Source organism: Pempheris klunzingeri, chromosome 8, assembly GCF_042242105.1.
Source record: "Pempheris klunzingeri isolate RE-2024b chromosome 8, fPemKlu1.hap1, whole genome shotgun sequence".
Lineage (NCBI taxonomy): Eukaryota > Metazoa > Chordata > Actinopteri > Acropomatiformes > Pempheridae > Pempheris > Pempheris klunzingeri.
Window position 1 is genome coordinate 2771234 of NC_092019.1, and position 27106 is coordinate 2798339.

Sequence of the window (27106 nt, forward strand, 5' to 3'; positions counted from 1 at the left end):
GATACCCAGTTTTTAATTAAAGTTGCGAGTCTGGATACACGGATTTCGGTGTACGCCAATTTCAATTAAAAGCAAACCCTGTGTGATATGGCAAAACTCTATGTGCATGGGTAATGTAGTCATTTTTAGCTGTGCCCCTATAGCGTCTCTTGGTCGTAAAAACTACAATACCCATAGTTCCTAGCGCATAAGCAACTCCAGTTGTCATCAGCCGGTATCGCCACTCACACGCTTACTGACTGATGATTCTTCAAGGCTCTGAGGAAGACACCTACCGAAATGTAAACTTTCACACTTGTCTTGTGCACTTGTAATTCATCACGGCGCGTTTTTACACTGACAGCTCGTCACAGTGCTAAAGCTAACAACGGCTACGGAAGTGGCAATCAGTCTGATAAGCTAGCATTAGCTAGCAGCACAGAGCTTTACACAACGTTAGTGAGCATCTTGCGTTATGTTACGTGTAAAGTTAGTGAAAGTGGCGCAGGACAATGTGCCATTTGCACAACAGCAAACTTTAGATGTAGTACACGCTCTGACGCGTGGCCTACTTTCCTGTACGTAAAAAAATGACGTAGGGTCGTTAAAGACACCTGAATTGATATCGACATAATTTTAGTAATTTAACATAAAGTCATCACGATCGAAAAGATAATTTCGCTTTTGGAGGAATCGATAGCATCCAGGCTCTAATTCGGCGCACACACTAGTCACCAAACAGTCTCATTTACTTTATTAATTTGACGTTTATTAAGCTGCCATCAGCCACCAATACAACGTTATTTCCTTGCAGGTGTAGCTATTACAGATAAAAATATAACTATTGTTTTATATATTGGTGTTCATTGTCATGCCGAACACACCAGAGGGCTTTAAGGATATTTTATATTTGCTAATAATGATCTACCTGATGTCTCTGGTTCTTGTTTTTTAGTGGAAATTTAAAACATAGTTTTTCTGAATGGAGTTCAACGGACATTTGTGCATGTGCTGTCCCATTGCAGAAATCATACTGCCAGGAAGATTCAGCTTATTGTTTGTATCTGTCTGTCAGTCCCAGAAATAAGCCGGAGCACCAGTGGATGGATGAGAGCATCACAGAACAATGTCTTTTCCAAGGCTCACAGGTGCACTGCGCTCCTTCTCCAATGTCAGCAAGAAGGAGGACTTTTCTGAACAGCTCTATGATCTGAAGGTGAGGCCGGCTCGAGGATAACTGGAAACTAGTATTGTCACAAAAGCACAATGGATTTTAAGTGTTGAATGTAAAAAAAGAAACCCAAAACAACATATAAGGCAGTTTCAGCACTACAGTGTTTGTTAATTCTACTTTTATGTTTGAATATTATATAATATTATTATAATTCAATTTCATTTTTCATCACTGATGTTACATTCACCATTATGCACATTTATTCATAGAAATTTTAGAATCACTCATGTCAGTTTCTCAGAAATTGTTTCAGTACTCACTGCTTTCCTGTTTGCTTGCTCTTAATTTCCACATTGCCGACAATGACCAATGTTGACAGATTTGAATTATATTATATACACAGATATACCATAGATGTCCTATCTACCTACCCTAAAGTGCTTAAAGCGTTTGTGTCGTGTAACGCCTCTGATGAGGTCTCTAGGTGGCTTGCTTCACTTTTAAATTTGGGTCTTCTGATTAGATTAGATTAGATTAAAATATGTAATTGGATGTAAATACAATTGCACTTCAGTAAAGAAGAATATCAAAGCAGCAGAGGCTGAAATATCCTGGGGCTGTTTGCACAAACTACTTTAAGTTAAAATGTTCCTTTAAGTGTAACTTAAAGTTTCCTTAAAATAAAATCAGTTGCACAAAACACCAGTGAATAAAATGGTGAATTACATATTTAAGGTTTTCTCCTTATTTTGGTCTTATACTTAAATACCTTAGCTTCCTCAGCCACCCACGTGGCTAAACAGGTTAAGTTACCTCTGACTGCATCTTAACCAACATGGCAACAAGTTTACGTTGATAAATGAAAAAAAGGATCTTCATCCTGGAAAACCTGATGGATACATTCAAGGATGAGCGACTGAGTTTATTCTACAGATTTGACCCACCGTCAGCTCATGATCCACGTTCCTCAGCTTTGCTCTCCCTACTGCGTTGCGATTGATGATTGCTCTACGGTTTTATGCCGGGGATCTTCAAATCAAAACTGTTTTGAATGGTCGCACTGGAAGATGGCGTGAAAAATGAGAAATAGTTGTGTAAAAAAAAAAAAGAGAGAAGTTCTACTCCTGTCTCCTTTTTCATTAATACCCATAATGACAAAAGTCAGTCAGTCCCCACGCTAAATACTGCTTTGACACTCACTGGAGGGTTCTATCTTTGGCTTCAACGGCAGCACGTTGTTCTTCCTCCAACTCTGTGAGCAAGCAGGTAATGTGATTTTTGCATGTTAATTGTGTTCTGGAAATATTTTATCTTCGATGACACAGCTTGTATATTTTATGGCTCTCATCCAGCGTCGCTTCTCCCTCCACGTGGAAAAATCCAAGTGATTCAGTTTGGACGGGTGGAGTATCCAAAAACACTTAAATTAAAGATGAAATGTTGACTTTCCCATATTGATGTGAGAGACAAAGGCTGTAGCATGTAGAGTCCACAGACGGACGCTGAGTTATGTGCATCTTCGGGGCAGAAGAGACACTCTTACAATGCCATGATAATTTATTCATGATAACTTTAGGCATGAAAACTAAAGCTGTATGTGACACGTCTCGCACATCCAAAACACTTTACGACATGCCACTGATTTATAGATAATGTGTTTATTGGCTCAATAGATAACACCCTGACACATGCAATTTGAGTAGCTAATGCAGCACGGGGCCGTGCATCATCATGCTGCACGCATGCATGCTGGCACAACAGTGGGCCCCAGGATCTCATCATAGTGTCTCATTGCATTAAAATCATCAATAAAATGCAGCTGGGCTCCTTGTTGTATCGTATGCCTGTCCATACCAAGAGGCCCACTGCCACCATGAGGCTCTTACAATGTTGGCATTAGCAAACAGCTCACCACGCTGCCTGCTGTTGTGTCTGGTTCTTCCTAAAAATGGGATTCAACACTTCTCCAAAGTGCCAGATGCCGTTAAAGGTTAGCAAAGGAAGCCGGATGTGGAGGTCCTGGGCTGGTGTGGGTACATGTGGTCTGCAGCGTTATATACTGGTGGGATGTACTGCCAAGTTCTCAGAAACAAAATTGCAGACAGCTTATGGAACCAAAATGAACTTTGAATCTGGCGGACACTCTTGCAGTCAGTATGCCGACTGCACGCTCCCTTAAAACCGGCAAAATCTGGGTCCCCGTGCGTCTTTTTCTCGTGACCAGCCCAAGGGACACCTGCGTGATAACATGCTGTTTAATCAGCACCTTCATATGCCACATCTGTCAGGTGGATGGATTATCTTGGCAAAGGAGAAGTGCTTACTAACATGGATTTGACCAAATTTGTGCATCAACTTTGAGAGAAATAAGCCCCTTCTTGTGCAAAAGTCTTTGTCTAGTCCTTAATTATTATTAGTATTATTATTATTATTAAAATAGGAGTGAAAACAAAAGTGTCGGGTTTATAGTTTTGTTCAGTGTGAAAAGATATTGATTATAGTTGCATCAAACAATTTTCAAAATAGTTGCTGATAATTTTTCTGTTGATTGACTCATCAGTTGAGTTTTTAATGATTTCACAGTTGATGTAGCTTCTTTCCAGCCTAAATCCAGTGACCTGGCTTGGATCTCTTTGACATGGGAGCTATTCTTTCCCTCTGGTGAAGCCTTGTGTTATAGTCTGTACGTACTGGATGTATGTAGGTATGTTTACAAAGCCCTGTTGGAAAGCTTTAGGGGAGAACAAACTCAATAACCCACAAAACCCCCTTAACATTTAGTTAAGAGGGTTTTCCCACTGCTCAGCATCACCTGGGGGGGTTCTGCCAGGTTGGATCCTCATTGTCACTGGTCTGCTTTCATACATGTGTAGCTGTGTTTCATGTTTTTTATGTCCAGTATTTGTAAAAAAAAAAAAAAAAAAATCTAATTCTCCTGGTTCTTTACTCCATGTCAGTGATTTGTTTCTCAGCTGCTTCCTCCTGAAACTAAACCGAAATTAAAATTAGGATCGGCATTCAGTCATTCACTTTAACGTGACTCACCTCTAGTTAAATCCTCTAAGCAGAAAAGTGCTTCTCCAGGGAAAAGATGGCCCGGGTCACTCTGAGATTATCTCTTGGCTCGTGTTAAAATGCTTAGTTTTAGAAGACACGGAGATCCTCATTGTAATGGAGTCATTGTGTTAATGCGTCTCATGACCTCAGAGGCTGAGCTGTCAGACCTCCTCAGATAAAATAAAACTCACGGCTCGATGGGGGAAGCTCGTTAACTCTGACTTTTCCACAAAACTACTGAGGATGCATGTGTAACCGCAGCGTGAGGAGGCACTTCTGAGGTATCAAAATATCCTAATTGTGGTATCAATTTAAAATCTGACAATAAGTCTTCATTGTAGGGTGTTTGCTGAAAAAAATATAGCATAATTATTGTTGTATAATATAAATATGTTGTCTTTTTGGGAAGTAAGTTATTAGTTATTACAATTACTAAAAAAACACGTGATGAGTAAATGAATATTATCACATTTCTGACAGAGTAAATTATCCATTAGCTTCAGAATTGTGCTTCATGACTGCGTTTTTCTCTTAATGTGATTTTCAGTTTCCATCTTTGGCTGTTAGCTGAGAGTGTAGTGGTTTATTGAGATGTAAACACAGATTCCTAACTGTGACTTAAACTGCTAACTTAACATTTGTCCTTCGAGGTTGCCGGAATTAAACAAATATATTAAAACAAAAGCCAGCATCCATTCCTGGGAGCCTTTAATGATTCAGTCCCATTTCAGTCTCTCTGGGTTTTGTTGTGTGGATTCTGCCTGAAATGATCCAGCAGTGTAGGAAAAAAATCTTTAAATGGACACTTCACCACATCTACATTTAGGCCAGTTTTCTAGTTATGAGGACTATTCCGCCTGTGAAAACAGCTGTATAATGTCTTGTGCGGCTCCAGAAGAGCTTTATTCAAGGGTATGTGGGCAATTTTAAATACCTGTGATTATTAAAGCAGTGAGTACTAAAGGCAAACGGACTTTTAATCAATAGGTTATCATTTATTTATTTTCAGTCTAAGCCTCAGCTGAAAAAAACAACTCTTACTTTTCCTTTCTCCTGCTTCTGCCTTAAGTGAAACCAACGTTTCTTGAATTTCTCCCTGTGGTTCATGTCAGGCCAAACGACTGCAGAGACAGGAGCTCTTCGCCAGAGAGGGCCTGACGTGGCAGAAGATCGTCCATTTCTGCTCTGAGCATCAGGACAAGGCTAAGCAGCAAGCTGCCAGTCAGGAACTGAAGAGCCTCCTTCTGGCAGCCAAACACATCGGTAATTAACTCCTCAGCCTCAAATCCATTGTAATTTCTCTCAATCTATTTTCATGTGCTTGTGTTACGCGGATGAAGATGCTGAAGATACTGTTTTCTGTTTTTGGATTGCCCGTCTGAAAGTGATTAAGATCATCATCGTAGGTCTAAAGGGAGAACACTTTGTGTGATAAACAGTTCTATTAAGAGGACAGTCACATATTTCTTTACTCACCTCTAGTGGCACGCTGTCCTGATTATGATTGCCAAGAGTTTGAGGTACTCTTGAGGAGGCAGAACATCTTTTGTGATGCTAAAACAGATTTAATAAATGATAATGTAAATGAAATGTAGCAGCTCACCTTCATTCTACTGGGCTGAGATGCACAAATCTCATGACTTGGATTAATCAAACCAAAAATGTCTGCATGACAGTCACCACTAGACCACCGCTGCCGACAGGGAAACATGCAAGAGTATGTGTTTTTCATAATTTGGGTGAACTGACCCATTAACACAAATGGTGAAACCACTTTGGTGAAAGCTCAGGTGTGTGTTAAAGCTGTTACCCAAACTGTCCTTCAGTGTGCAGACCTATTAATGGCTATGAATTAATGGCCAATACTGATGTATTCACCTTTGTTTTCACTTTTAGGTACTTTATGTAGGTATTTGGGCTAAAAACTGCCTCATCATCTAACGTTGTAATGCCTCAAGTTGTGTCTGGCGAGGTCACTTTGTCTCTCTGCAATTAAGCCAGTGAGCAAAAGTGATATGAATTATTCCTAATGGGGAAGTATGATATAACCCAGGTTGTTTTAAAGGACCGCTTTTTTTTTTTTTTTTTTTTTTAAAAGGTGGGAACTTTTAAAAGATCATCTTCCTTGAAGGGTTTTAATTATGTCTGATCTTTATGGACACTATTAACATCCAGTAAGTCTCTCTGGCACTGAACCACTCTCTGCTTCTAACCTTTGATCCGTTGGAGTGCCATGAAGTTCCACTGAGTGCTGAGTTTTGAGTGAGTCCATCATTTTTCTAACTTACCAAGTGACTGTGGAGTCAGTGATGCTCCACAAAACCCCTACTGAACGTAAATATTCATAATATACTCTGCAGTGGTATTGATCTGACACCAACCAAAAACACTGAATTGAAGAAAACAGCAGAAATGAATGAATATAGAAGAAAATGATAAATCTATTGTGCTAAGTGAACAACCCGTTTCCATGTCTGAAAATGTGAAGTTTAAATGTCAATGAATTCATTTGAAAATGCTTCCACAGCTGCGCGCTGATCTCTTCCAAGCTGCAGAGCAGAGCTGTAGAGGAGGTGGAGGTCTGTACAGAAGGTTACTGAAAGTTTTCACAGAGAAGAAAGTCCGACACAGAATACTGTGTTTACAGGATTAACAGTTTAAGGATTTTAGACAAAGTTGTCGTGGCTCCTTGAATGTGTATAAATACTAAGGACCTTTTTTTACAACAGACATTTTGACTTGCCACACACAGGCAGGTCCCTTTGCCACAGTGGTCTGCTCCTGGTTAGGGCTGATAAGTTAATTGAAATGTCTAAATGGCCAAGCACAATATGTAAAATGCAGGAGCTGCAAGGTAACACCGTTTAAACAGACTGAAGGTCAAAGGAGCGTCTGTAAGTGATCGGCAGTCTAACTTTCCCCAGAGCTGTCAAACACATTGCGAGAGAGGAGACCTGCATCAAGACAAACAGTTGATGGCCTTAATTTTCCGATTATGTGCCATTAAATTATTGTTTATTTAAGTTATGGTCGCTTAAAATGATCGCCATCAGCTCAAATACTCACAACTGGATACAGGAATACCTGGTAAAACCCAACCCAAGTTCATAATATATCATCAGCCTCTTCTCAAATGCACAAAAGTAATACTTTTTCAATTGCCGCTTATAGCGCAATACCCATAATGTCTATTGTGTCTGCAAGCAATCACAAATGCTTGCTGTCATTAATGGAAAATGGTGACCAGCTGGAATAAAGAAACCCGAGCTGCTCTGAGGCAGGAGAATGCACATTTCTGTCATTAACAACACCAGTTTATAGTCTTAATGGACGACTGTAACAGAGACTGCTGGCAATACAAAGATTAATGTGAGTTTTTATCATCTCATTTGAAAAATGTTGCCCAACAAATGGATTCTAGATTTACAGCAGGAATAGAAGCAGGTGTTTGACAGCACGCTGTACATGCTGTAATCCTCCCTCTATGACTTCAAGTGTTACCTGAACTTTACGAGGCGATTGTGCAGCTTTCATTTGGTTTACTTTACTCTGCGTTCGTTGGCGGTGCTTTTTCCTCTCACTCGCCAGTCAAGAGTAACAGTATTTGTTGTTGTGATGCTCTTCACTGCTTTATGTGTTGAACCTGCACTCAGCCAATGTGACTGGATCCAAATAAAAAAAATTTGCTCTCAAGCACACTCTGGAGAGGATGAAAGCAGCCATTCTGCTCTGCTATGTGCAGCAACGCGTCTGATGCTTTTAGACCATTTTAATTGGTTTAAATCCTTTTCATCTGTTTTCGCTTCTCTCTGCCTCTCCAACCTTCTTCACTCTATTCTCCCTCTGTCCCTTTGACATTTTTTCCTCTAATTGGACAATTACTCTGTATTCCTTTTTGTTAAGTGCAGTTCTGGTTAAGCATGAATTGTTTGGAATATTATTTAAATGAGGTGCAAGGGGCCTTAAACAGTGAGCTCATGCTGTAGCTTTTACTGCTCAAAGGAACAGCTGCTTTTTCTTCTCCGGAGCTATGAATAGTGAAATGCTCAGTTATAATGGCCGTGCGAAATGCTACCTAGATACCATTAGTGACAACTGAAAAGGTTAAGATTGTCGCAGCAGTCGGAATAATCATCATCGAAATGATACTATGATATTTACAATACTTACTTACAATGCAAACTTACATACAATATACAAGGATGCCTCACCTCGGGGTGAAGAGCAGCTATCTCTTAGAACATGAATACTTTATCCACCACTGCTTGTTACTAACATTCTTGATTTGGGAAAAGTTGAAAGCACTCATGACATGTGTTTTGTTTTACAGTGGGGACTGAACATGGTCAGGAGGCCATTGAAAGTGCTGCCGTCTTTCTCTTTGAGACTTTCCACAACAAAGACCATGTGGGCACGGAGGAGACCCGGGCCATTAAACAGATGTTCGGCCCCTTTCCGTCCTCCGCGGCCGAAGCCTCCTGCGACTCCGTGGCTCGGCTGGTGGCTCCGCTTGGAGAATCCCGTGTTGAGGACTTTATCCACACCCACAGCTCCCGTCACAAGATCCAACGAGGCGCCGCTTTCGGACGCAACATCGCCTTTTCGTATGACTGCTATACACTGGACCCACTGGAGGAACTGCCCTGCTCTGGCATCGGGGAGGAGAACGTCAGCCTGGACTTCACCAACTTCCTCAACAATCAGCAGAGCGGGAGGAAGACACCCAGTCATGAAAGTGCTTCCAGCTCGGGAAGATCTCCGAGCTCTGGGGAGGGAACCATTCTTAGAACAGAGGTGGAGAAATACCTGAACGGAGGCAACATGATCTCATCCAGCCCCGAAGAGCTGTGCACCTCCCTGTTTGAAATGCTGGCCTCCCACAGGAGCGACGACGAGCTGCAGAACGAGGTTTGTGTCCCTCAGAAGTACAGGGTTGGATTGTAGGTGATGAATTGTTCTTGGTAGTTGTTTAAAGGACGGTTTTGTTTGTGGAATAGAATTAACTAATATTATATATTAAAGAAGTACAGGACTTACACACGGGTGTAGGTTTGGTAATGGTAATCTGGCATACATGCATAAATATAAATAGTTCACACTCTGGTTCACTGATACTTTTAGTGCTTTACAGTAGATTTAATAGACCTTTTCCCACAGTTTTTCAGTAGTAAAAGCCCAGGTGTAAATAATAAAATGAATGATGGGTGAATTCTGTGTAACTGCTGTCAGTTTCAGGTTCCTGGTATTGTCCATGCTCACTTACCGTCAGGGCTTACTTTAATAGAACACACTCATTGCTAAAGCTTTCAATAACACCTGTGCTTTTCCCACTGACCTTCAAAATGTCTGCTGTAGAAAAGGCATATTGAGTCAGAAATAGAATTTAAATTCCAGATTTATCTCATGAACATATCACACAGCAGGAATCAGGTTACGTCCAGGGCAACCTGCTAGGACATGCTGAAGAATAGGTGAGGCTGCATCATGTGCTGTATCAGATGTGACACTGACGGATCTTCTGGTAAAGATGGACCTTTTAGCCGTTTTAATTGGAGATGAAAGATCGTCCCATTGAGATTGTCCTCTACAATGGGCCTGGTTACACTCCAGTGTGTGTGAGCTGCACCGTATGCTTGCAGCACAGAGTTCTGTCTATTCTGCTCTGTAACTTCCAGATTGATATTTAGGAAGTGTGGAAAACCTGCCTGATGCTGACATGAGACCTGCAGCGACTATTATCATTATCATCATCGTACCCAGCTGGACAGAAAATACTTGGGCCCTGACTGAGCACATTAAGTCAATACAGCGAATTTAGCAAGGAGGCACTACAGCACTGATAACAAGGGTCTTATTTAATTCTTCTTTTATTTGAAGAACTGTAATAAGTTAATTTAATCAGAATCACAGAATAAAATAATCTTTTTTTTTTTTTTTTTTGCCTGCCAGAGTCTCACATTTTGGCTGAAGATTTGACTTCTCTGTGATTTCATTTGAAATGTGCTTGCGGTCTTTCTTTTTCGTATTTATTTTTTATTTTAATTTGTTTTAGCATCTTACCTAATAATTACATATCCACTGCTCTGCCCAGCTACAGTACAGTGCAGCTCACCCCACACTAAAACTTCATGAACAGCTTGTTTTACCTGTAAGACGTCACGTCTGAGTGGCTTTGAAAACACCAGATTTCCATCCAGGCACAGAAATAAAAAGCATTCATCCTGGTTGCGATTGAAAATCCCTAGTGTACCAGGGATTTCCTGTCGTCTCCCCATCACCCTTCTCTATTTTCATTATGATCATGTGATCACGTGCTGCTGTGTGTACAACTGGAGGAAAAAACAAATGCTTTAATTGTCAACTGATGATTGCAATCATTAACATTTAGTGTGCAGCTCTGCTTCTAATGACAACTTGGAGGAACTTCAGAGATCAGCTTGAACTTGAACTTAAAAATGTCAACTCTGAGCATGGTATTTCTGTGACATAAAGTTTGACCTGTCCCAATGGTACATTTAATATACTGAGGCTGGTATTGATTCTATAACCTTGACATTCACCAGCAGGCCTTCTGGGTTTGATCAAGGTGCTGGATTTATCATGTCTGGCTGTACGACCAAGCCATTCCTGGCCTTTAGCTCCAGAGCGTTTTAGACATCTCTGATTGGCTTTGACCTTCGTTTGTAATAAAGATCCTCTGGAGGTATTAGCATCGCAATGTGTGGGTGTGGCGGGGTGTTGATGCGTCGTGCGTGCTCACTGTTTTTTTTTCCCCATCCTGTTGAAACCTCCTGCGGTTGTTTGCCATCCATTACATTTACTTATGAATCAGGAAAATGCTCCATCATTCTGTCCCCCTGCATTTTCACCCACTTCCATTCTCCGCCTCTCCCATACTCGAAGGCTTTTATGTTGTCCACATAGCTCCTTTGCAGCATCTCTCCCCCTCTCTCGCCTCCCTTTCTGTCAGAGGCAGAATTGTACAACTTCAGCTGGTTACAGTTGGTTCCAGTGTTTCTCACGTAGTTGACATTTGGAGGCAAACTCTCCCACTGACATCTTTAGATGTAGAATTCCCTGTATGTGTGTGTGTGTCTGCGCTTGTCCGCGTGCATGTGTGTGTGTGTGTGTGTGTGTGTGTGAGAGAGAGTGAGTGCACCTGCAGACCCTCAGTACATCTACCTCTGTGCGACTCCAACGTCAACAGAAAGGTTTAAAGGCCCTGCACTCAATGCCATTAAAGCTTATAATGGAGAGAACCCGCTTCTTATTATTTCTCCTCGCCGACCCTCAATTGCTGACATTTTGTGGTAGTCTCTGAACTCCAGGAGGGGGGATGGTACAGTGCAAAGCCATTTGGCTACATACAGTAGCTGAGTGGGAAGGTAATTTCACAATTCATGATCACGTAGCCTCAAGATATTGATATTGAAACCCACAGTGATGTTAAACAAGGTGCTGTTTTGATTAGGAGCCTATTGGAGCAGGATTCCTGTGTGGTACTTATTCCAGCCAGACTCCGATCTGTCATCCACAATATTCTGGAGGTGTACATTATAGGTATAGGAGTTATGGTCAGTGCTTTTATAGCTGTGGAGCAAAAGAGTGGCACTGATGTGATTTTATTTGTGATGACTTTTAAACGTTAGTGTCGTTAAAGTAATAGAGGAGCCCTTTCCCATAGGAGGACGACAGAAGGGATCAAAAAGGGGGCACCCAAGGCAGACCGGCTGACCAGCTCTCTGGAGCTGTGGGCATCCATCAGGGCAGGTCCGCTGGTCCCACTCTCTCTGCTCCGTGCCATCAAAAAACAGACAGACAGCTGTTTGATCCTCCCCTGAATTAGAAGAGGAGCAAGTGTACAGAACCTGAGTAGAGAAAATCATCTTTTTCAACATGGTGCTGCCTAAAATGGATCTAAATTGTGTGTGTGTGTGTGTGTGTAGTGTTTTTTTAGGGTTTCTGTTGAATTAGTCTCAGTAGAAATGCAGCCTTGCCCATTGGTGACTCAGTTCAAATAATACTTTAGTTGTTCCATTTTCCGGCAGAAAAATTGAGTCTGCAAGGTTGAATATTTAATCACAGATAAAGGAAGGGGACACAGACATTTACACTCCTGAACTGTAGCCTCGCAGATGTGGAGTTATTACACAGTTAATGCTTTATAACTGGGCTCGCCTGCAGGACGGTGGACTGTACCGAATCTGAAGGAGAAATTCTGCCTCTCACTCCCAGTGGAGCCCTGCACCTAATCAGTCAACTCCAAGGACAGAATTCATGAGTTCATAAAATTAAAAAGCAGGTGAAAGCCCAGAACCACCCCCCCCCCCCTCCTACCCCCATTCATTCCTGACGTACAGTACACTCAACTCTAATAAACCAGAGACATTCACAGGGACCAATAGAAATTTAGAGCAGATATAAAAGAGACCACCGAGGGAAACAAAGACAACCCCAACAAAGACGGTGGCTGACCTGACATCAAAGCGCGTCTGTTGTTTTAGCTCCCTGCTGTGCTGACTATTGCCTCCCCATGGGAAGACAGGCTGAAAGAGTCAGCCATACCTCCACCCTGAAACAAACCCAGGAAGAAGAGGGGGGAAAAAAAAACACTGCATTGTTTTACAGGTTCGGCTCACAAACCCTGGGCCCTCAGGTTTACTGTTGTCCAATTAGGAAGCACAAACTTTATCATCACTTCCACTGCTGGTTCGCTGATATTGATGACTGTCTGTGCAGCCCCGTCTCCTCCAGCTTTTAATTGTGTGCTGCTGCAGTGCGCAGGATTTTCTCTTGTTGTTTTTCTGTTACTTGCTAAGTGCCAGGTGGCGATGTTTGGGAGGCTAAGCAGCAGAACATATTCTGTACCAGGCGGATGGTAATTACCAGGTGCTCAGCCTTGGCAATAGCAGCGTGTTTAGGGGTGTTGGTGAGCCATAGGATGACTATACATGTTTGGATGTGTGTGTGCGGTGGTAGGTTTGCTGCTGCTGCTGCTGTAGATGACTGTATTTTTGGCTTGCGGCTACTGATTTTCACCCCCACCCCCCCTTTCTGCTCTCTCCCTCCAGCTGTTCGAGCTGCTGGGCCCAGAGGGGCTGGAGATGATCTCCACTCTCCTGCAGCGAAGGGCGGCCATCGTCGACTCCCTCCTCACCATGCCACCTGACAGGACTGGCTACCCAGCAGGTGAGACAGCCCCATGGCAACCAGGTAATCTCCATGGTAACAGAGGCTTCACTTGTATTGACTATTTGAAATAGTCATGAATACTAGACGTGAGATTATGTTGATAGTGGGAAAAGACGTGATTAATCTGAGCTGTAAAGACTTCCTAACTGAAGCTCTGTGTTTGGTTAGAATAACCTGGAGGTTATTTATGCATTTCTCTTTTTGTATTGTCTCACAGAATGAAGGAGATACTGAAATACTGTGTGTATACGTACGATAACGAGTGCAGAGTAACTCTTAAACCACAGGGACTGTGTGGCCTGATGGTCGGATGTGCTATTTGGTTTCACTTCATTCAGCCTGACATGATGTTCATGCTTGCAGATTTCTGTTTGAGAGGAGGCTTTTTTTGTTTTTCTTTGCCGTAACCAATCAATAGCGAGTGACCGATCAGTCTGGCATCTTCAGTCCTCACAGAAGCATCAGTAATGGTTGCCAGGAGCAGTTGACTGTATGTTTTTAATAACTATTGATGAAACGTGCTGATTTGAGTTCTTGTTTTTACCAATCTGGTCACAACACACTGGACAACCTGGCAGATGATGTCCCTGTTCTTAATCTTGCCTACAAAGCTCTGGTTGGCTCTGCAGTTCTTCAAGCAGTAGTTGAAAAACTGGAATAGTCTACAGTAGCAGATTTACAATAGGAAATTAAATACATCGTACTTTTACAAACGTGTATTTCTTCAGCCATGTAGCACTGCACTATTCTTAGTGTGCAATTTTGTAAATGCAGCACTTAGCACTGCACTTAGTGCTTTTGAAAAATTAGAAAGGAACACCCAGGCTCTGCAGTCTTCAGCAATAGTAGGTTTGAAAAGATGAAATAGTTTCTCATTGTCTTTTTTTGATACTTCACCAAACCTGTTGAGTAGTAAAATCATTCAACCTCTTTATTAAGTGACAAAACAGTTAAGGCGCAAAAAAAAAAACTGCCGTTAAACCGTTTTAACAAAGCTAAAGATGTTGCAGGAGCAAAAGAAAGCAGCAGCATTTAGGAAAAGCTTTTTTAAACTGATTGATCTGCTGTGAAATGTTGGGTATTTTGTTATCTGAAGTTTCACCGTGTGTGCTTTCAAGTAAATGTTTAATGCCAGCGGCCACGTCAGGAAAAAAGGGTCTGCTGTCTTTTGGATCAACCAGCAGAACTGATAGATCAGCCAACATGAAGTTATTGCTCATATACTGTATCTGTGTAGGTGTGAATGTCTGTAGATTGATGATTAACAGGACCACATTACCATTACTAAGACATGTTGGACCCTTGATGCTTATGAATGTGTTAGTACACAGCTTTAATAGTGGTTAGTTATTACTTTAATAACGGTCAGTTAAAGCGTTGGCAGATTTTTTTGTCAGGTGCATACGTTGCACATGATGATTCACAGTCAGCTACCTGTCTTTTTTTTTGCTGAGAATGATCTCAGGTCCGGGCTACATTAGTCCCATCAGGCAGGAGAACAGCTACTAACAGGTACTGTAAGTACTCCAACTTAGAGCAGGACTACGTTACCACAGTCATCTGCTGGTCCTGGATCACTGTCGGTCTTAGATATCTGATATACCGCAGATATCTCCAACTGTTTGATGCTGTAATCAGTAATCAAATCTCAGGAACCTGGATGATTACACTCCATCCCCCGTGCTCTGGCTATTATAGATAAGGGCTTCCATTATTCTGTCGTATGATTGGCATCTATGATGCGTCAGATTTAATGTTAAGACCATGCACATGGGAGCGATGTCGTCTGACAATGTCCAGTGATTGGTAATAATGGGTTTGATTGTTGGTTATTTTAATCTTAATGCAAATTCATTGTGTGTGTAATTAGCCACAAACATTCTGCTGGTGTTTTCCTCTGGTAGTCTGGTGATGACAGAGATGGTCAACAGTATTCACCTTCGATGTGCTGGAGAAATTTTAGCTTTAATGTGTTTTTAACATGCAATTCATTTCACTCCCCTTGTTGTTATGATAAAAGAAATGACTTTTCATAAACCAAGTCGTGCCCATCCTTGATTTGTCTTGCACTCTGAAAATTCCTTCATATCTTTCTGTATTTGTCTCAACAGGATGTAACCAAATTGAATTACTTTATCTGTGTAAACGCTGTTAATGTGCTCTGAACAGACAGAAGAGGTGCCAGAATTTGCTGCAGTCTATATAATTGAATATCTTTTGGCCCGTCGACTCCCTCAAAAGAAAAGTCAACACCTCCCTCCCAAAAAGAAAATGACACACAAACACACACGTTGCAGGAGTTGGCACCACTTATTTTTTCCCAGCGATGGTGGTATCTCAAACATCCACTGCTGAATCGATAAATAAATAAGATAACTGCTTATAAGCACCCTCGGCTCACATTCAGACATTTTCTTTTGTAATCCATTTGATGGTTGCTTCTAACGGGGACTGTCAGTAGCCAAAGCAGCTCCACTTCACATGCTGCAAATTCATTCAAATGCTAATAAATATAGCTTTTTTGAAGAAAGAAAAATAACATAGAGGTGCAGGTAGTTTGGAGTGTAATATTCAGATGTTTCTGATTCTGATTTTATTAAGATCACCTGTTTACACCAGATTAGTGTCACCTGTACCTGAAGGTCTTTCACAGCAACTCAATTCTTCATTATTTCTTTCACGTCTTTTTATGCCACAAAACCAGGAATGATGAAGACCAGACTAAAGCCTCCCCTGCGGGTGCACTCTCTATTTCTGTCCCTGCTTTAATACCGCTCATGAATAAGAGAAATAATAGAATATCATGCCATGCTAATAGAGAGAAAGGCTGACATGGTCCTGCTAAGGCCCAAATAAGCACACGAGGCTGTGGTGTGGATGGGTTTACACTGGTTTTTGCTGTAGTTATCCAGCTCCCTCAGCAGCTTGGAGCTGACTTCATTGATTTTGTATAAGATAGTATTTCAGGAAGGTTGATAGCGAGCTGTACTAACGCAGCCCTCCTGTTGATATACCTGCGTGCATGTTTTGTACTTTCAGACCGTCGTCTACTCTGAGCCAGCGTTGTGACGCCACCCTGTTGTCTTTGTCCCAAGGTGGAAGACTCATGTTATTGTTTTCCCTTCTTTAAATGTGTAGCGTAAGGCCATAGGGTAAGACACTAAAGATATTGGTGGCAAGATAAGGATGGATAATTTTCCATCAGCAGAGCAGTCTTCTGATCCATATGCAAGGTAGACATCAAAGAGCAGCAGAAGATTAGAAGAGAGAGCTCCTGCTTTGTCAGAATAATCCCTGCAACTATTTAAAGTCACACACTCATCCTTTAGAGTTTTTGCAGTTAATTTGAAATTCACAGGTCCTATATATAGATTTTAATGCTGGGTGTGTTACATCAAAGGAGCTAATTAATGTAGACTAGTTACTCCATTCATTCATTTATTTATATATATATATTTATATTTATAGTTGTCTTTTGTGAAGTCCATGTTAAGACAAAGTTAACAGAACAGTTTGCAGCCTCGACAAAAGAGCCCTGTTGTGGTGTAACACATAGAATTTAATTAAATGATGCAAAGTGAATGCAGGTAGTTTTGTTAGTTTAGTCGTGCACACACAAGCATATGGTCGACACAATACACAGAGTTGGTGGCAACAGCTAGAGATCGACCAGTAAAACAGACCTGCCCGTACCAACGTACATATATCTGTGTATTTAACAAGAAATGTAAAATCAGAAATGCCAAAATATGTTTACAGTTATTTGTATCACTGTTGTTGCACAGAAAACACAGTATTCATTCTTCTAGTGTAATCTAGGGGGATTCAGGCTGGTTATTGGATTTTTAAACCCTCAAATATCAGGTTTTGTATCCATGAAATTTCATGGCCAATAATTGTGTGTGAAGGTTAACCCAAGTTTGGGATGGTTTCTTTAAACTGGAGTATTTTAGGAAGTTTATCCAGATTGGTGAACGAAGTGGAGAAAATGGGTGGAAAATACATGAATGTGAGTAATCCTTATCCTCAGAGATTAAATTAAGAAAATACAAGAACCACATCTCACAGTTTTAGACTCAGGTTGACTGATCTGATGGCTTGGACTGGCCACCTCCAGTTCTGTTCCTTCTGTTGCTCTTTGCTTCATGGATATTAAAAGAGAAATTACAGCGTAGCGCAGTCCGTCATGTGTTGCTGAATACACAGGAAGAGGAATTAGATTATCTCCCTCACTGCCAAAATCCTCTCACCTGGCAGGATGACAGGTTTGATGGATAAGACGAATCTTTGTCTGGAATATTTGGTGCCGTTGATGCTTCATGAGGTTACGGCTTGAGTTTTAATGGAGAGCAGCTCGACTAAACTAGCCACTTACAAAAACGCAGCAATGTAAACATCTTCACAATCATTCAGACCAAAGAAAAGAGGCTGTTGTGGTTGTGGTCACACTCATATGCTGCTTCAAACCTCAGCTGATGTCTTTCCCCTTTGTGAAGAACTTTTGATCAGCGTTAACAATTTCATTTGCCAGACAGCTTTTGAGATTAGTGTTGCCTTGACGACTGAGGGTTAAAAAAGGCTGATTAAATTTTCCACTATTTGCATGCCATCAGGAAGAGTGGGATTTAGCGGGAATGCCTGTCTCTTGCTGATTAGCTTTTAAATTGCGGTTTGCAGCCGGGCTCTCGTATGTTTATCAAAGAACGGATTGTCTTGGTGGCACCTCTCCACGTTTCAATGGCTGATAGAAGTAGTGCTATATAGAATGAACAAAACGTGTCTATACATCTGAGAACTTGTTAAGAGGTGCTGGATACAGCAGGGGAGATGGAGGTGGACATTGACGTGCTGTAATATATTCTAATATATACGGCAGCTCCTAAACATCGATCCCCTGATTCTCACCATATGTTGCCTTTTCCTGCTCCGTTGTTGTGCACAGAGCAACACTGAACAACCACATAGTGGGCTGTTAACTTTATAAACCTGCTGTCTCACAGTTTTCTAACTGCAAACCTACATTTACTGGAAATGGAGAAGGTGATGGAAAATGAGGGCACAGCTGTGTAAAATAGTTTCCTAATTAGTGAAACTGTGTAATGAATAAGTTAGTCAGCTGACAGAAAATTAATCTGAAAATATTTTGATAACTCATTAATCATTGAAGCCGTTTCTCAAACAGAAATGCCATATATTTTCTGGTTCCAGCCCTTTAAATGTCAGTATTTGTGTTATTTTCTTATTACCCTATGGAGTTTTCTCACACTTTCACAGTCTGATGTTTTATGGAGTTAATGATTACTTGAGAAAATAATTGGCAGATTAAAATAGTTCTTAGTTATATTTGCTTGCAGAGACCAAAATGTTTTCTCTTCTATATATTATTTATATGCATAAAGAACTAAAACTGAATAAAGTGTTTTTTAAAACAAAACCCTGGAGACACATTTCTCTGCTCACACAGAATCATCACCATTTTTGCAGTGCCACTCAGATCCATGAGACGTTTTGCTCTTTACTTCCTCTGACTTTACTGCTGTTAGCTCTTTGCTTTAGCTTCGTGGCCTGCAGATTCTCATTAACCAAACCTGGTGAATATAATGGAGCACTGAGCTGCTGAAAAAGCCAAAATCTTCTACAGGAGTCAGGGAGTTGAGACCAGAAGCCTAAAGATTTATTAATGCTCCTCGTCTGCTGTATCTCTAAATACAACTGTATTTTTATCATAGCAGTTGCTCAACTTCACCAGTGCTTCTGTCTGTTTACTACACTGTTGCAGCCACAGAGGAGAGACAGCCGTTGCCAAAGTTTTTTCTGTATTGTCGAACTCTCAGTGAAGCAGCAAGGAGACGCACCGAGAGGTGGAGCCCAGTGGGACACTGACAGCTCCAACCTTGTAGAAATACCCTCCTATTGAGTGTTTGTAGTCGTGTGTGCAAATGTCTTCGTCTGGGTCATTAAGCATATTTCTTTGTCAGTTCAAGTGTGGTACAGTAGGTGTCGAGGAATATGTGTGGGGAACTGCTCGGAAATCAGCCTCCCAGACTAGATGTACCTTACCAAATGGCTCCGTCATGAATTTAACAAGAGGACGATGCCAGAGTTTCTCCGACAAGCATCTTAGACGTTTTCCTCAGGCCGTGATCATAACGGAGGCTTTTCTCTGTCACTCAAGAACAAACTTCAAGTTCACAGCTGTGGAAGTACGCGGAGAGCAAGAGCTCAGTAGATGCTGGGAGTGTTGCATCATCCTCCTAAGCAAGTTTAACAACAAGTCAAGTCTATTTGGTTACCTCCGTGACTTGAGGGTTATGTATTGGCATCTTTGAACCACACTATGAGCAGTCACAATTCTAGGGAGGATTGTGGAGACCTTTGTGATAGAAATATTTCTTTAGCACTTGTTTGGCTGTAACAGTTGGTTATATTATATTACATTAATGTGTTCATAGACGAAATGAGCATATTGTGCTATTAAACCCAGGGGTTAAATTATCAGCCTCATGGCCATTTCCTTGTCTTATAGAAAGTGTTACGCTGCTTGTTCACAAAGCTGTTGATGACAAGTTAGATGGGGCTGGACAATAATTCAGTGTTGTAGTGAGATTGTGAAGTGAATGTATTCAGAGTCACTATTTGAAATGTCAGCCTCCTTTGATTACAGTTGAAAAGAGATTAATTAATCAGCTACATGTACATTATTTGGCCAAAAGTCAGTGGACACCTGACCATCACATATACATGAGTTTATTGGACAACCCATTATAAAACCATGGGCTTAAATGTGTTGTCCCCCCCCCCCCCTACTCAGCTACTACTCTGCTGGGAAGAGTTTTATAAGATTATTTGTAAGGTCAGGCATTGATGTTAGATGAGGAGGTGTGCTCTTTCCTCCCACAGGTGTTCATTAGGGTTGATGTCAGGGATCTGTTCAGGCTATTCGAGTTACTCAGCACAAACTCTTCTAACCGCAGAAAGCCTCCTGCAAACTGCTGCCACAAAGTTTGAAGTATCCTCCGGGCTGAGCCCCACCCCTGAATACCTGAACCCTGAAAAATGCCCTCAGACATTCCCCCCCTCCTCCACACTTAGCCAGCGTTCTCCTGGCATATGCCAAAACCCAGATTTGTCCATCACAGCCAGAGAGAGAAATGTGACTCATCACTACAAAGACCATGTTTTGACTGCTTCAGAGTCCAGTTGTGGTGTGTTTTACACCACTCCAGTTGATGCTTGACATCGCACACGGCGATGTGAGGCTTGCCTGCAGCAGCTCGGCCATGGAAACCCATTTCATGAAGCACACAGTTTGTGTGCTTATGTTGCTTCCCGAGGCAGTTTTGTTTGTAGTGAGTGATGCAACAGCGATTTTTACACACTACGTGCTTCAGCACTCATCGGCCTGCTCTGTGAGTTTGCGTGGCTGAGCTGCTGTTACTCCCAGGCGCTTACAAGCCACAAAAATAGCACTTACAGTTCACACACTGGCTTCTGGCAAAGGTGGTATCCTGTGATAGTACCATGTTTAAAGCCAAGGTGCTCTATTCTAATGCCCCTGTTAGCAATGGGTGTGGCTGAAATACCGAAACACAATTATTAGTGTGGTGTCCGCTGACAGTTTAGAAACACGTCCTGGTCCTCTTCAAAGGCTGAGCAACGCTGATTTATCACATCACAAAAACTTTGAAACAACTCCGGAGGCGGTTTATGTTGGAAAAATAGACATCCAGTTCTCTGGTTCCCTGCTGTTTAATCAGACTGTTGATGCCACAACTGGCAGATTACCCATCAGACATCAGATGAAATAATCACAGACAGATATGTAAGCCAGTTTTTGTAAAAAGAGTACATTTGGAGCATTTAGTATAATTTTGCATCTACATTTGATTCAGTTCCTGAGATTAATTAATCTCTCACTCTTATTTTTATGCATTGCTGATCAATATTTTGACAGTATTGAACTATGTGAGTATATTTATCTTCATTTGTGAAAGTTAATACACAATATTTTATTATCTACTTGAATTCTTCGCAGGTTCCCTTTTGGATTTTGAGCCTTAATCTTTACCGACACTATATATTGAATCTACAAAAGTCCAATCTTGAAAATGTTGATTTTAAAGACTTCAGATTCAAATGTATGAAAACACCTCAAAACATCTTGTAAACTAACAAAATCTGTCTTGGCAGTGTTCTTCACAGTGATTATAGCACCATGATCGCTTGCGGAAATGAGAATCCTGGAGATTTGGAGGCAATCACTGTTGGAAACACATAACAAGGCACAATAGCTCCCACAGAGACGGAAAGTAAAGGATGGGGAATGGTTTAGACAGAGGAATTGGTGCATAGAGGGGGACGGAGTTAAAGGGGTTGGGAGTTGGAGAGGTAATGGGAGGGAGTGTAAGAGTGACAGGAAGAGGAGAGCTGCTAGAACGAGAGGGAGGCTCTGCAGCAGGTAAAGCCGCTAGACGAGATAAAGAAGAAATCATTCAGTCAATCAGTCCAGGCTGCGGTGCAATCATCAGATCTCATCTGTTTTCAAGAGCAATTCTGCCTTTTATTGAGCTGTTGTGCCTCAAACAGGGAGGCTACAATGGGGAACATTAACCCGTGCAGTGCCACCTGCAGCTGACATCAGCGGACTGTCAGGATCACTGCTGAAATATGAGCGTGTTTTCACTGACGCTGGCTCATCTGACGGCGTTTTCTCAATTAAAAACACACTTTTGTTGATCATGCATCATAATTTGTATGTATTTTAATCTTTAATTACTTAATTTGATCTCTCAGATGACTTAATTCATTATTTGTACACATCAACAGAACAAAATGTTAAAATTTTACATTTTAACTTTTAAAAGGAGCCAACAATAACACAACACTGTGTCTCCACATATTTTCATCTCATATCAAAACAAAACTGAACTAAGCCAAAGTATTTAAAGTAGACTGGTCACAGTCTGACAGCTGTTTAGTTTGGACTATTTAGACTTCACATGCACAGTCTGTGTAGGTACCAAAGCTACACGGCTAAATGGGCCACTGATAAGCAATAATAAATAATGTTAGAGCAGAGCTGCCAAACAGTGTTTGAGATAATCAAAACAGAAACTCCATCACATGGTTTATCTGCCAGACAGCACTGCCGAGTTGATTTTTGAACTGTATTATGTTGCTCTGGTCAATTCTTTGACAGAAAAACCTCTTTCAGGATGTACTGTATACTGTTCATGGTAAAGAAATAGTATTGGTCTATATTCGGTTATTAGAAACACAAATATAGAAATCAGGTCTGTTTCTTTATAACATTATTATAAAATCAGTTTATTTCCTGACAAAGACTTTGTATTTATTTCAGTTAGGATAGTGTGATGTGTTTTTACATTGTAGTATTTTGCTGGCAGGTGTCTTGATCTCCACGATGCTTCCATAAAGCTGTTTCCCTTTTATGTACTCTCTGTATGTGCTTGTGTTTCCTGCAGATTTGGGCAGAAAAGTGAGTGGCGAAGTGTCCAAGCCCACCTATGGGTGCCAGGTGACCATCCAGTCAGAGCAGGAGAAGCAGATGATGAAGATGTACCGCAGGGAGGAGAAGAGGGAGAGGAAGAGAGGCAAAGGAATGGATGACGGCGATTTCTCCGATGCCATCATGACCTTCGACCCCAGAGAGATGAGAGCTCAGCGGTATATCATCTCTTCCTGAACTTTTTCTAAAACTGTCCCTCGTCTTTGTTCCCAGTCCGTCCTCTCTGTGCTTTTAGGTATCAGCACCAAGACCAGCAAGCTTCTGCATTTTTCATGAAAGCTTGGCTGGAGCCTTACAAAATCACAAAAAAGCACAGCGATGCTGCAGCTTGACACCAGTTTTTCTGTAGAGGATTTTTCTGAAAGTTTAATTTCACAGGATGAAAAAAAAGAGCAGCGATCTGTTTAATTAAAAACTTAGCATGGCCAAATCCAGCCCAGTGTGAAGGAAAAGATTAGCAGAGAGGTAAGCCACTTTAGGAAGGAACATATTGCCTCACATCTGTGCCTCTTCATTTGAATCATCAACTTAACTAATAATTCCACGGCAGGAATATGGATGGATGTGAGGGTCCACGTATGGAACCAAGCGCCTATAGATGTGACACTGTGCTGGTGTTTTTGTTGAAACCTTCCCTTCCTTTCTTCTCTTACTTTGACAGAACTCTGGATTTGTTCTTCCTCCTCATCTTGAAGTCCTATTAGGCACCTTTTTATGTACAGAGCTGTTTCATGTCCCACGTGCCTTGTGTTTGCTCACACAGGGAACAGGCCCTGCTGAATGCACGACGCGACCCTGTGCTCAGCAGAGAAAGAGTGTATGAACGTATCCGATACCCCAATGTGTACGACAGCTATGCAGAGGCCACGAAGGCTCCTGCGTTCGTTGGAGGAGCGAGGGTGAGACCCCGAGGCTTTTTTTTACCACTGTGCTGCTTTACAGACACTCCCATTTAGAAGTTGGACCACATTCCAGAAACAGACATATTACTCAAACTCAGGATTTTGCTTTTTGGAATATTTTCATTTCTTAAAAACATAGACGGCTCTATGTGGTCAGGCACAAGCACAAGATCACTAACTTCATGTCCTTTTTAATGATTCTTTGTATATTAATGAAATTTTACATCAATTCTGTATTTTTTTTTCAACCTACATTGTAAAATATACACAGCAAAAGTAACGTATAGAATAATTTTAGTTAATTTCATCAAGATATCTGCCAATACAAGAGTATAGCTGCTGATCATGGCACTGTAAAAACACATTTGAAGGTTAATGTTACTCACCACAGAGTCTCCTCGGTAATTCAACCATGCTGCATGGTTATGTTATGGTCATTATTATACAACATTATCATATTATTGCCTCCACCAGGAGCACATTTATGCCTGTAAGGCTCAACAACCTTGTGGTTGCAGTTGGTTGAAACCAATTTAATTGACTTTTATGTACTGTTATTGACTGCTGACTCCTCAACAGCTTCAGTTAGGAATCACAAAGCAAAAGACATTTCCCCTAATCAGCTAAAGCTAAACACAGACCCCATGTTGGCATTTATTGTGGCTCAAAAACTGACATCCATAAAAAGATCTGACCTCATTTTTAACTGGAACGTCTACAAATAAATTCAGTACTCGATGTTATGATCCACTAGAGTTTTTGAGCCACAACCAAAGTGAAAAGGTGCCTGTAACACACTCTGCTGTTTTAGACAGTGGACAGTCACGTGACACCATGAGAGGGAGGAGAGTTGCAGAATAACATGCAGTGAAAGAAGTAGTCAAAAGTTGTAGACAGTGTTCTTTGTTCACTGTCGGTATCCAGGTTGCCTCCTATAATCCCTTCAATTTAGCAACTCTATTCTGAATCCTCTAAAGTACAACAAACTATAACAACATGTACTAAAAAAAGCACATCCTACAATAAAATGGATCACATTGAAGCTTTACTCATAAAAGTTTCCCAAAGAACGTTTCATCAGCACGTTTCGATCAGTTGCGTTATTGGGATGTTTAAACAGTATAGCCAGTTATTTCATTATGTTCTGTGTTTGATCTGCTCTGTATTTGCAAGGGACCCCAAAGATAGGAGGCCTGAAAAACATTTTTGTCAAACTTTAACTGAACTCAAATAGTATATTTTGTGACACTGAATATCTTTTCAAGTTCTCGAGTGTGTTTTGAAAATCCAGATGTGTTTTTTTTTTAATGTCGGAGGTCATTTGTGAGGTCTGGGTTGGCTTTATTTTTTTTCTCTGTGACATTCAGCTGCTGCTACCCGAGGGAATCCGCAGAGAGAACAATAAAATGTGTGAAGAGGTGGAGATCCCTCCCAACGAACCCATGCCTATTGGCTTTGAAGAGAAGCCTGTCTACATCTCTGAGCTAGATGAGGTATGTGCCGCTGTATACTTCTGTTTGTGTGTATTTGTGCAGTGTGTGGATATATGTGTGTGTGTGTGTGTTTGCACACAAGGGTTAGATACTGAGCAGCTTTGAAGACTGACAGTGACTTTTGTGTGGTCAGGACGGGTTAGCTAAAGCAGTGATTGTCCGTATAGACTGACAAACTGCTGCTGGAAGTGTTGGTGTGGAAACCTTTTTGTCTGCGTTCTTTGGAAGTTATAACTCATTACAATCAATACTTTAGTGGATTCCAGGCTTTAGATATGATTAAGACCTGTAACTTTCACTGTTTTGTCCAAACAACTGATATTCTATCACAAGAACTTCACTTGGAGTTTGGCAAAATGGATTCTAGCGTGATGGTGATCATGCAAATCCAGCTGCCTCTCACGGTAATGCATATTAACGTGTCAGCATGTTGAAGTGCATCTGTATGGACAACAGGACTTGCCTGCATGTCTGTTCAGCTGCCAGGAGCATTTGCTGATGCCCCGGGTGTATATATGGTTCCTGTTATCCTCCATCTCTGCGAACAGGGGAGGACTGTGGCTGTAATGGCCAGTGAGTGATGTTCCTTCTTAATGGAAGCGCTGTAGCTCTCAGCCGGCTGTCAGCCGACACAATGACCCGTCAGTCCGACTGACACCTTGACTGACAAACCCACACTCATACTGGTACGTACTTTCCCTCCAGTCCTGGCAGGCTTTACCCAGCTACTACTGGGCGGCATTAGAGGGCAACAGGCTGGAAAAGCAGTAGTCCTATCTGCTCTGGGCCCCTGGGGAAGAGGTATGGCAGCAGCAGGACGGAGAATACTCCACACATATCATTGTGTTTGAAAGGGCTCTGCTACCATCCTGTCTGCCAACAGGGGCTCTGTAATCCATCATTACTGCATGACTAGTGAAGATGCAACAGTGCAAAAGGTCACCCTGTCGTTTCTGAATCTGGCCTGTTGTTGATGAAGTATGATACCCGTAAACCTCAGAAGTATTTTGTCACACTTTAGGAGACTAGTGTAACTGCTCACCTCCCTTAACCTTCCTGTCACTCATGCTAATGGCCATCATAATAAACTAGATGCAGCTTTGGTGTATGTGTAATTGACTGTTTTGGAAGTATGGAAGTATGTGCATGTGTCTAGGTGCCATGACAAATTGATGAAAGGATGGTTTAATCACGTCTACACTGTTGCTCTTGTTGTCTTCACAGTTTACTGGCTCAGGTGTGTGTGTGTGTGTGTGTGTGTGTGTGTGTGTGTGTGTGTTTTCACCGTGAGTGCGGAGGTCTCCTCAATGCCTGTCAATTTTAATCCTCATCAGTGTGATCGTGGAGGATTTGACAACTAATCCTTCCATCAGTCACAGTGTCCACATAGACAAGAGTGTAGTGTTTGTATCCGTGGCTTCCTTCCTTTCTGCTCCGTCTGTTGTTTCTACCTACTTACAACGAGGTAAGAAAGAATGATGTTTAGGCATCCAGGGCTTGTATGGAATCAGATTTGTTACAAAAGTTTCAAGCAAAACTTATTAAAAGTCAATAAAAGTCAAAATAAATGGATTTGAGAGAGAAAATAATGAACTCAACCAAAAATTATAACCTTCAAATTAAAAAATGTTTCTTGAAAACAAATAACTCTGTCTTTTATTTTGTTCAAGGATGTAGTTTTGCTCTCGCCATCTCTCTTTTGGTTACGCTTCTGGCTTTGCTTGAATTGACTCCTGGGGATCTATAAAGTCTTTTGAACTTTTTCTAATCACCAAGCGGG

General features: G+C 41.4%; 1 protein-coding gene across 1 annotated transcript in view; it reads left to right on the top strand.

Moving 5' to 3' along the window:
* Positions 1-217: 217 nt before the first annotated feature.
* ascc3 (activating signal cointegrator 1 complex subunit 3) overlaps positions 218-27106 on the top strand; it is a 119848-nt gene continuing 92959 nt past the window's right edge. Inside the window, exons 1-8 of the mRNA XM_070834977.1 lie at positions 218-281; positions 1055-1195; positions 5323-5473; positions 8541-9118; positions 13282-13399; positions 22888-23089; positions 23695-23830; positions 25201-25326. Coding sequence (XP_070691078.1) covers positions 1106-1195; positions 5323-5473; positions 8541-9118; positions 13282-13399; positions 22888-23089; positions 23695-23830; positions 25201-25326 — 1401 coding nt within the window. The 5' untranslated portion in view covers positions 218-281; positions 1055-1105. The remainder of the gene's footprint in view (positions 282-1054; positions 1196-5322; positions 5474-8540; positions 9119-13281; positions 13400-22887; positions 23090-23694; positions 23831-25200; positions 25327-27106) is intronic.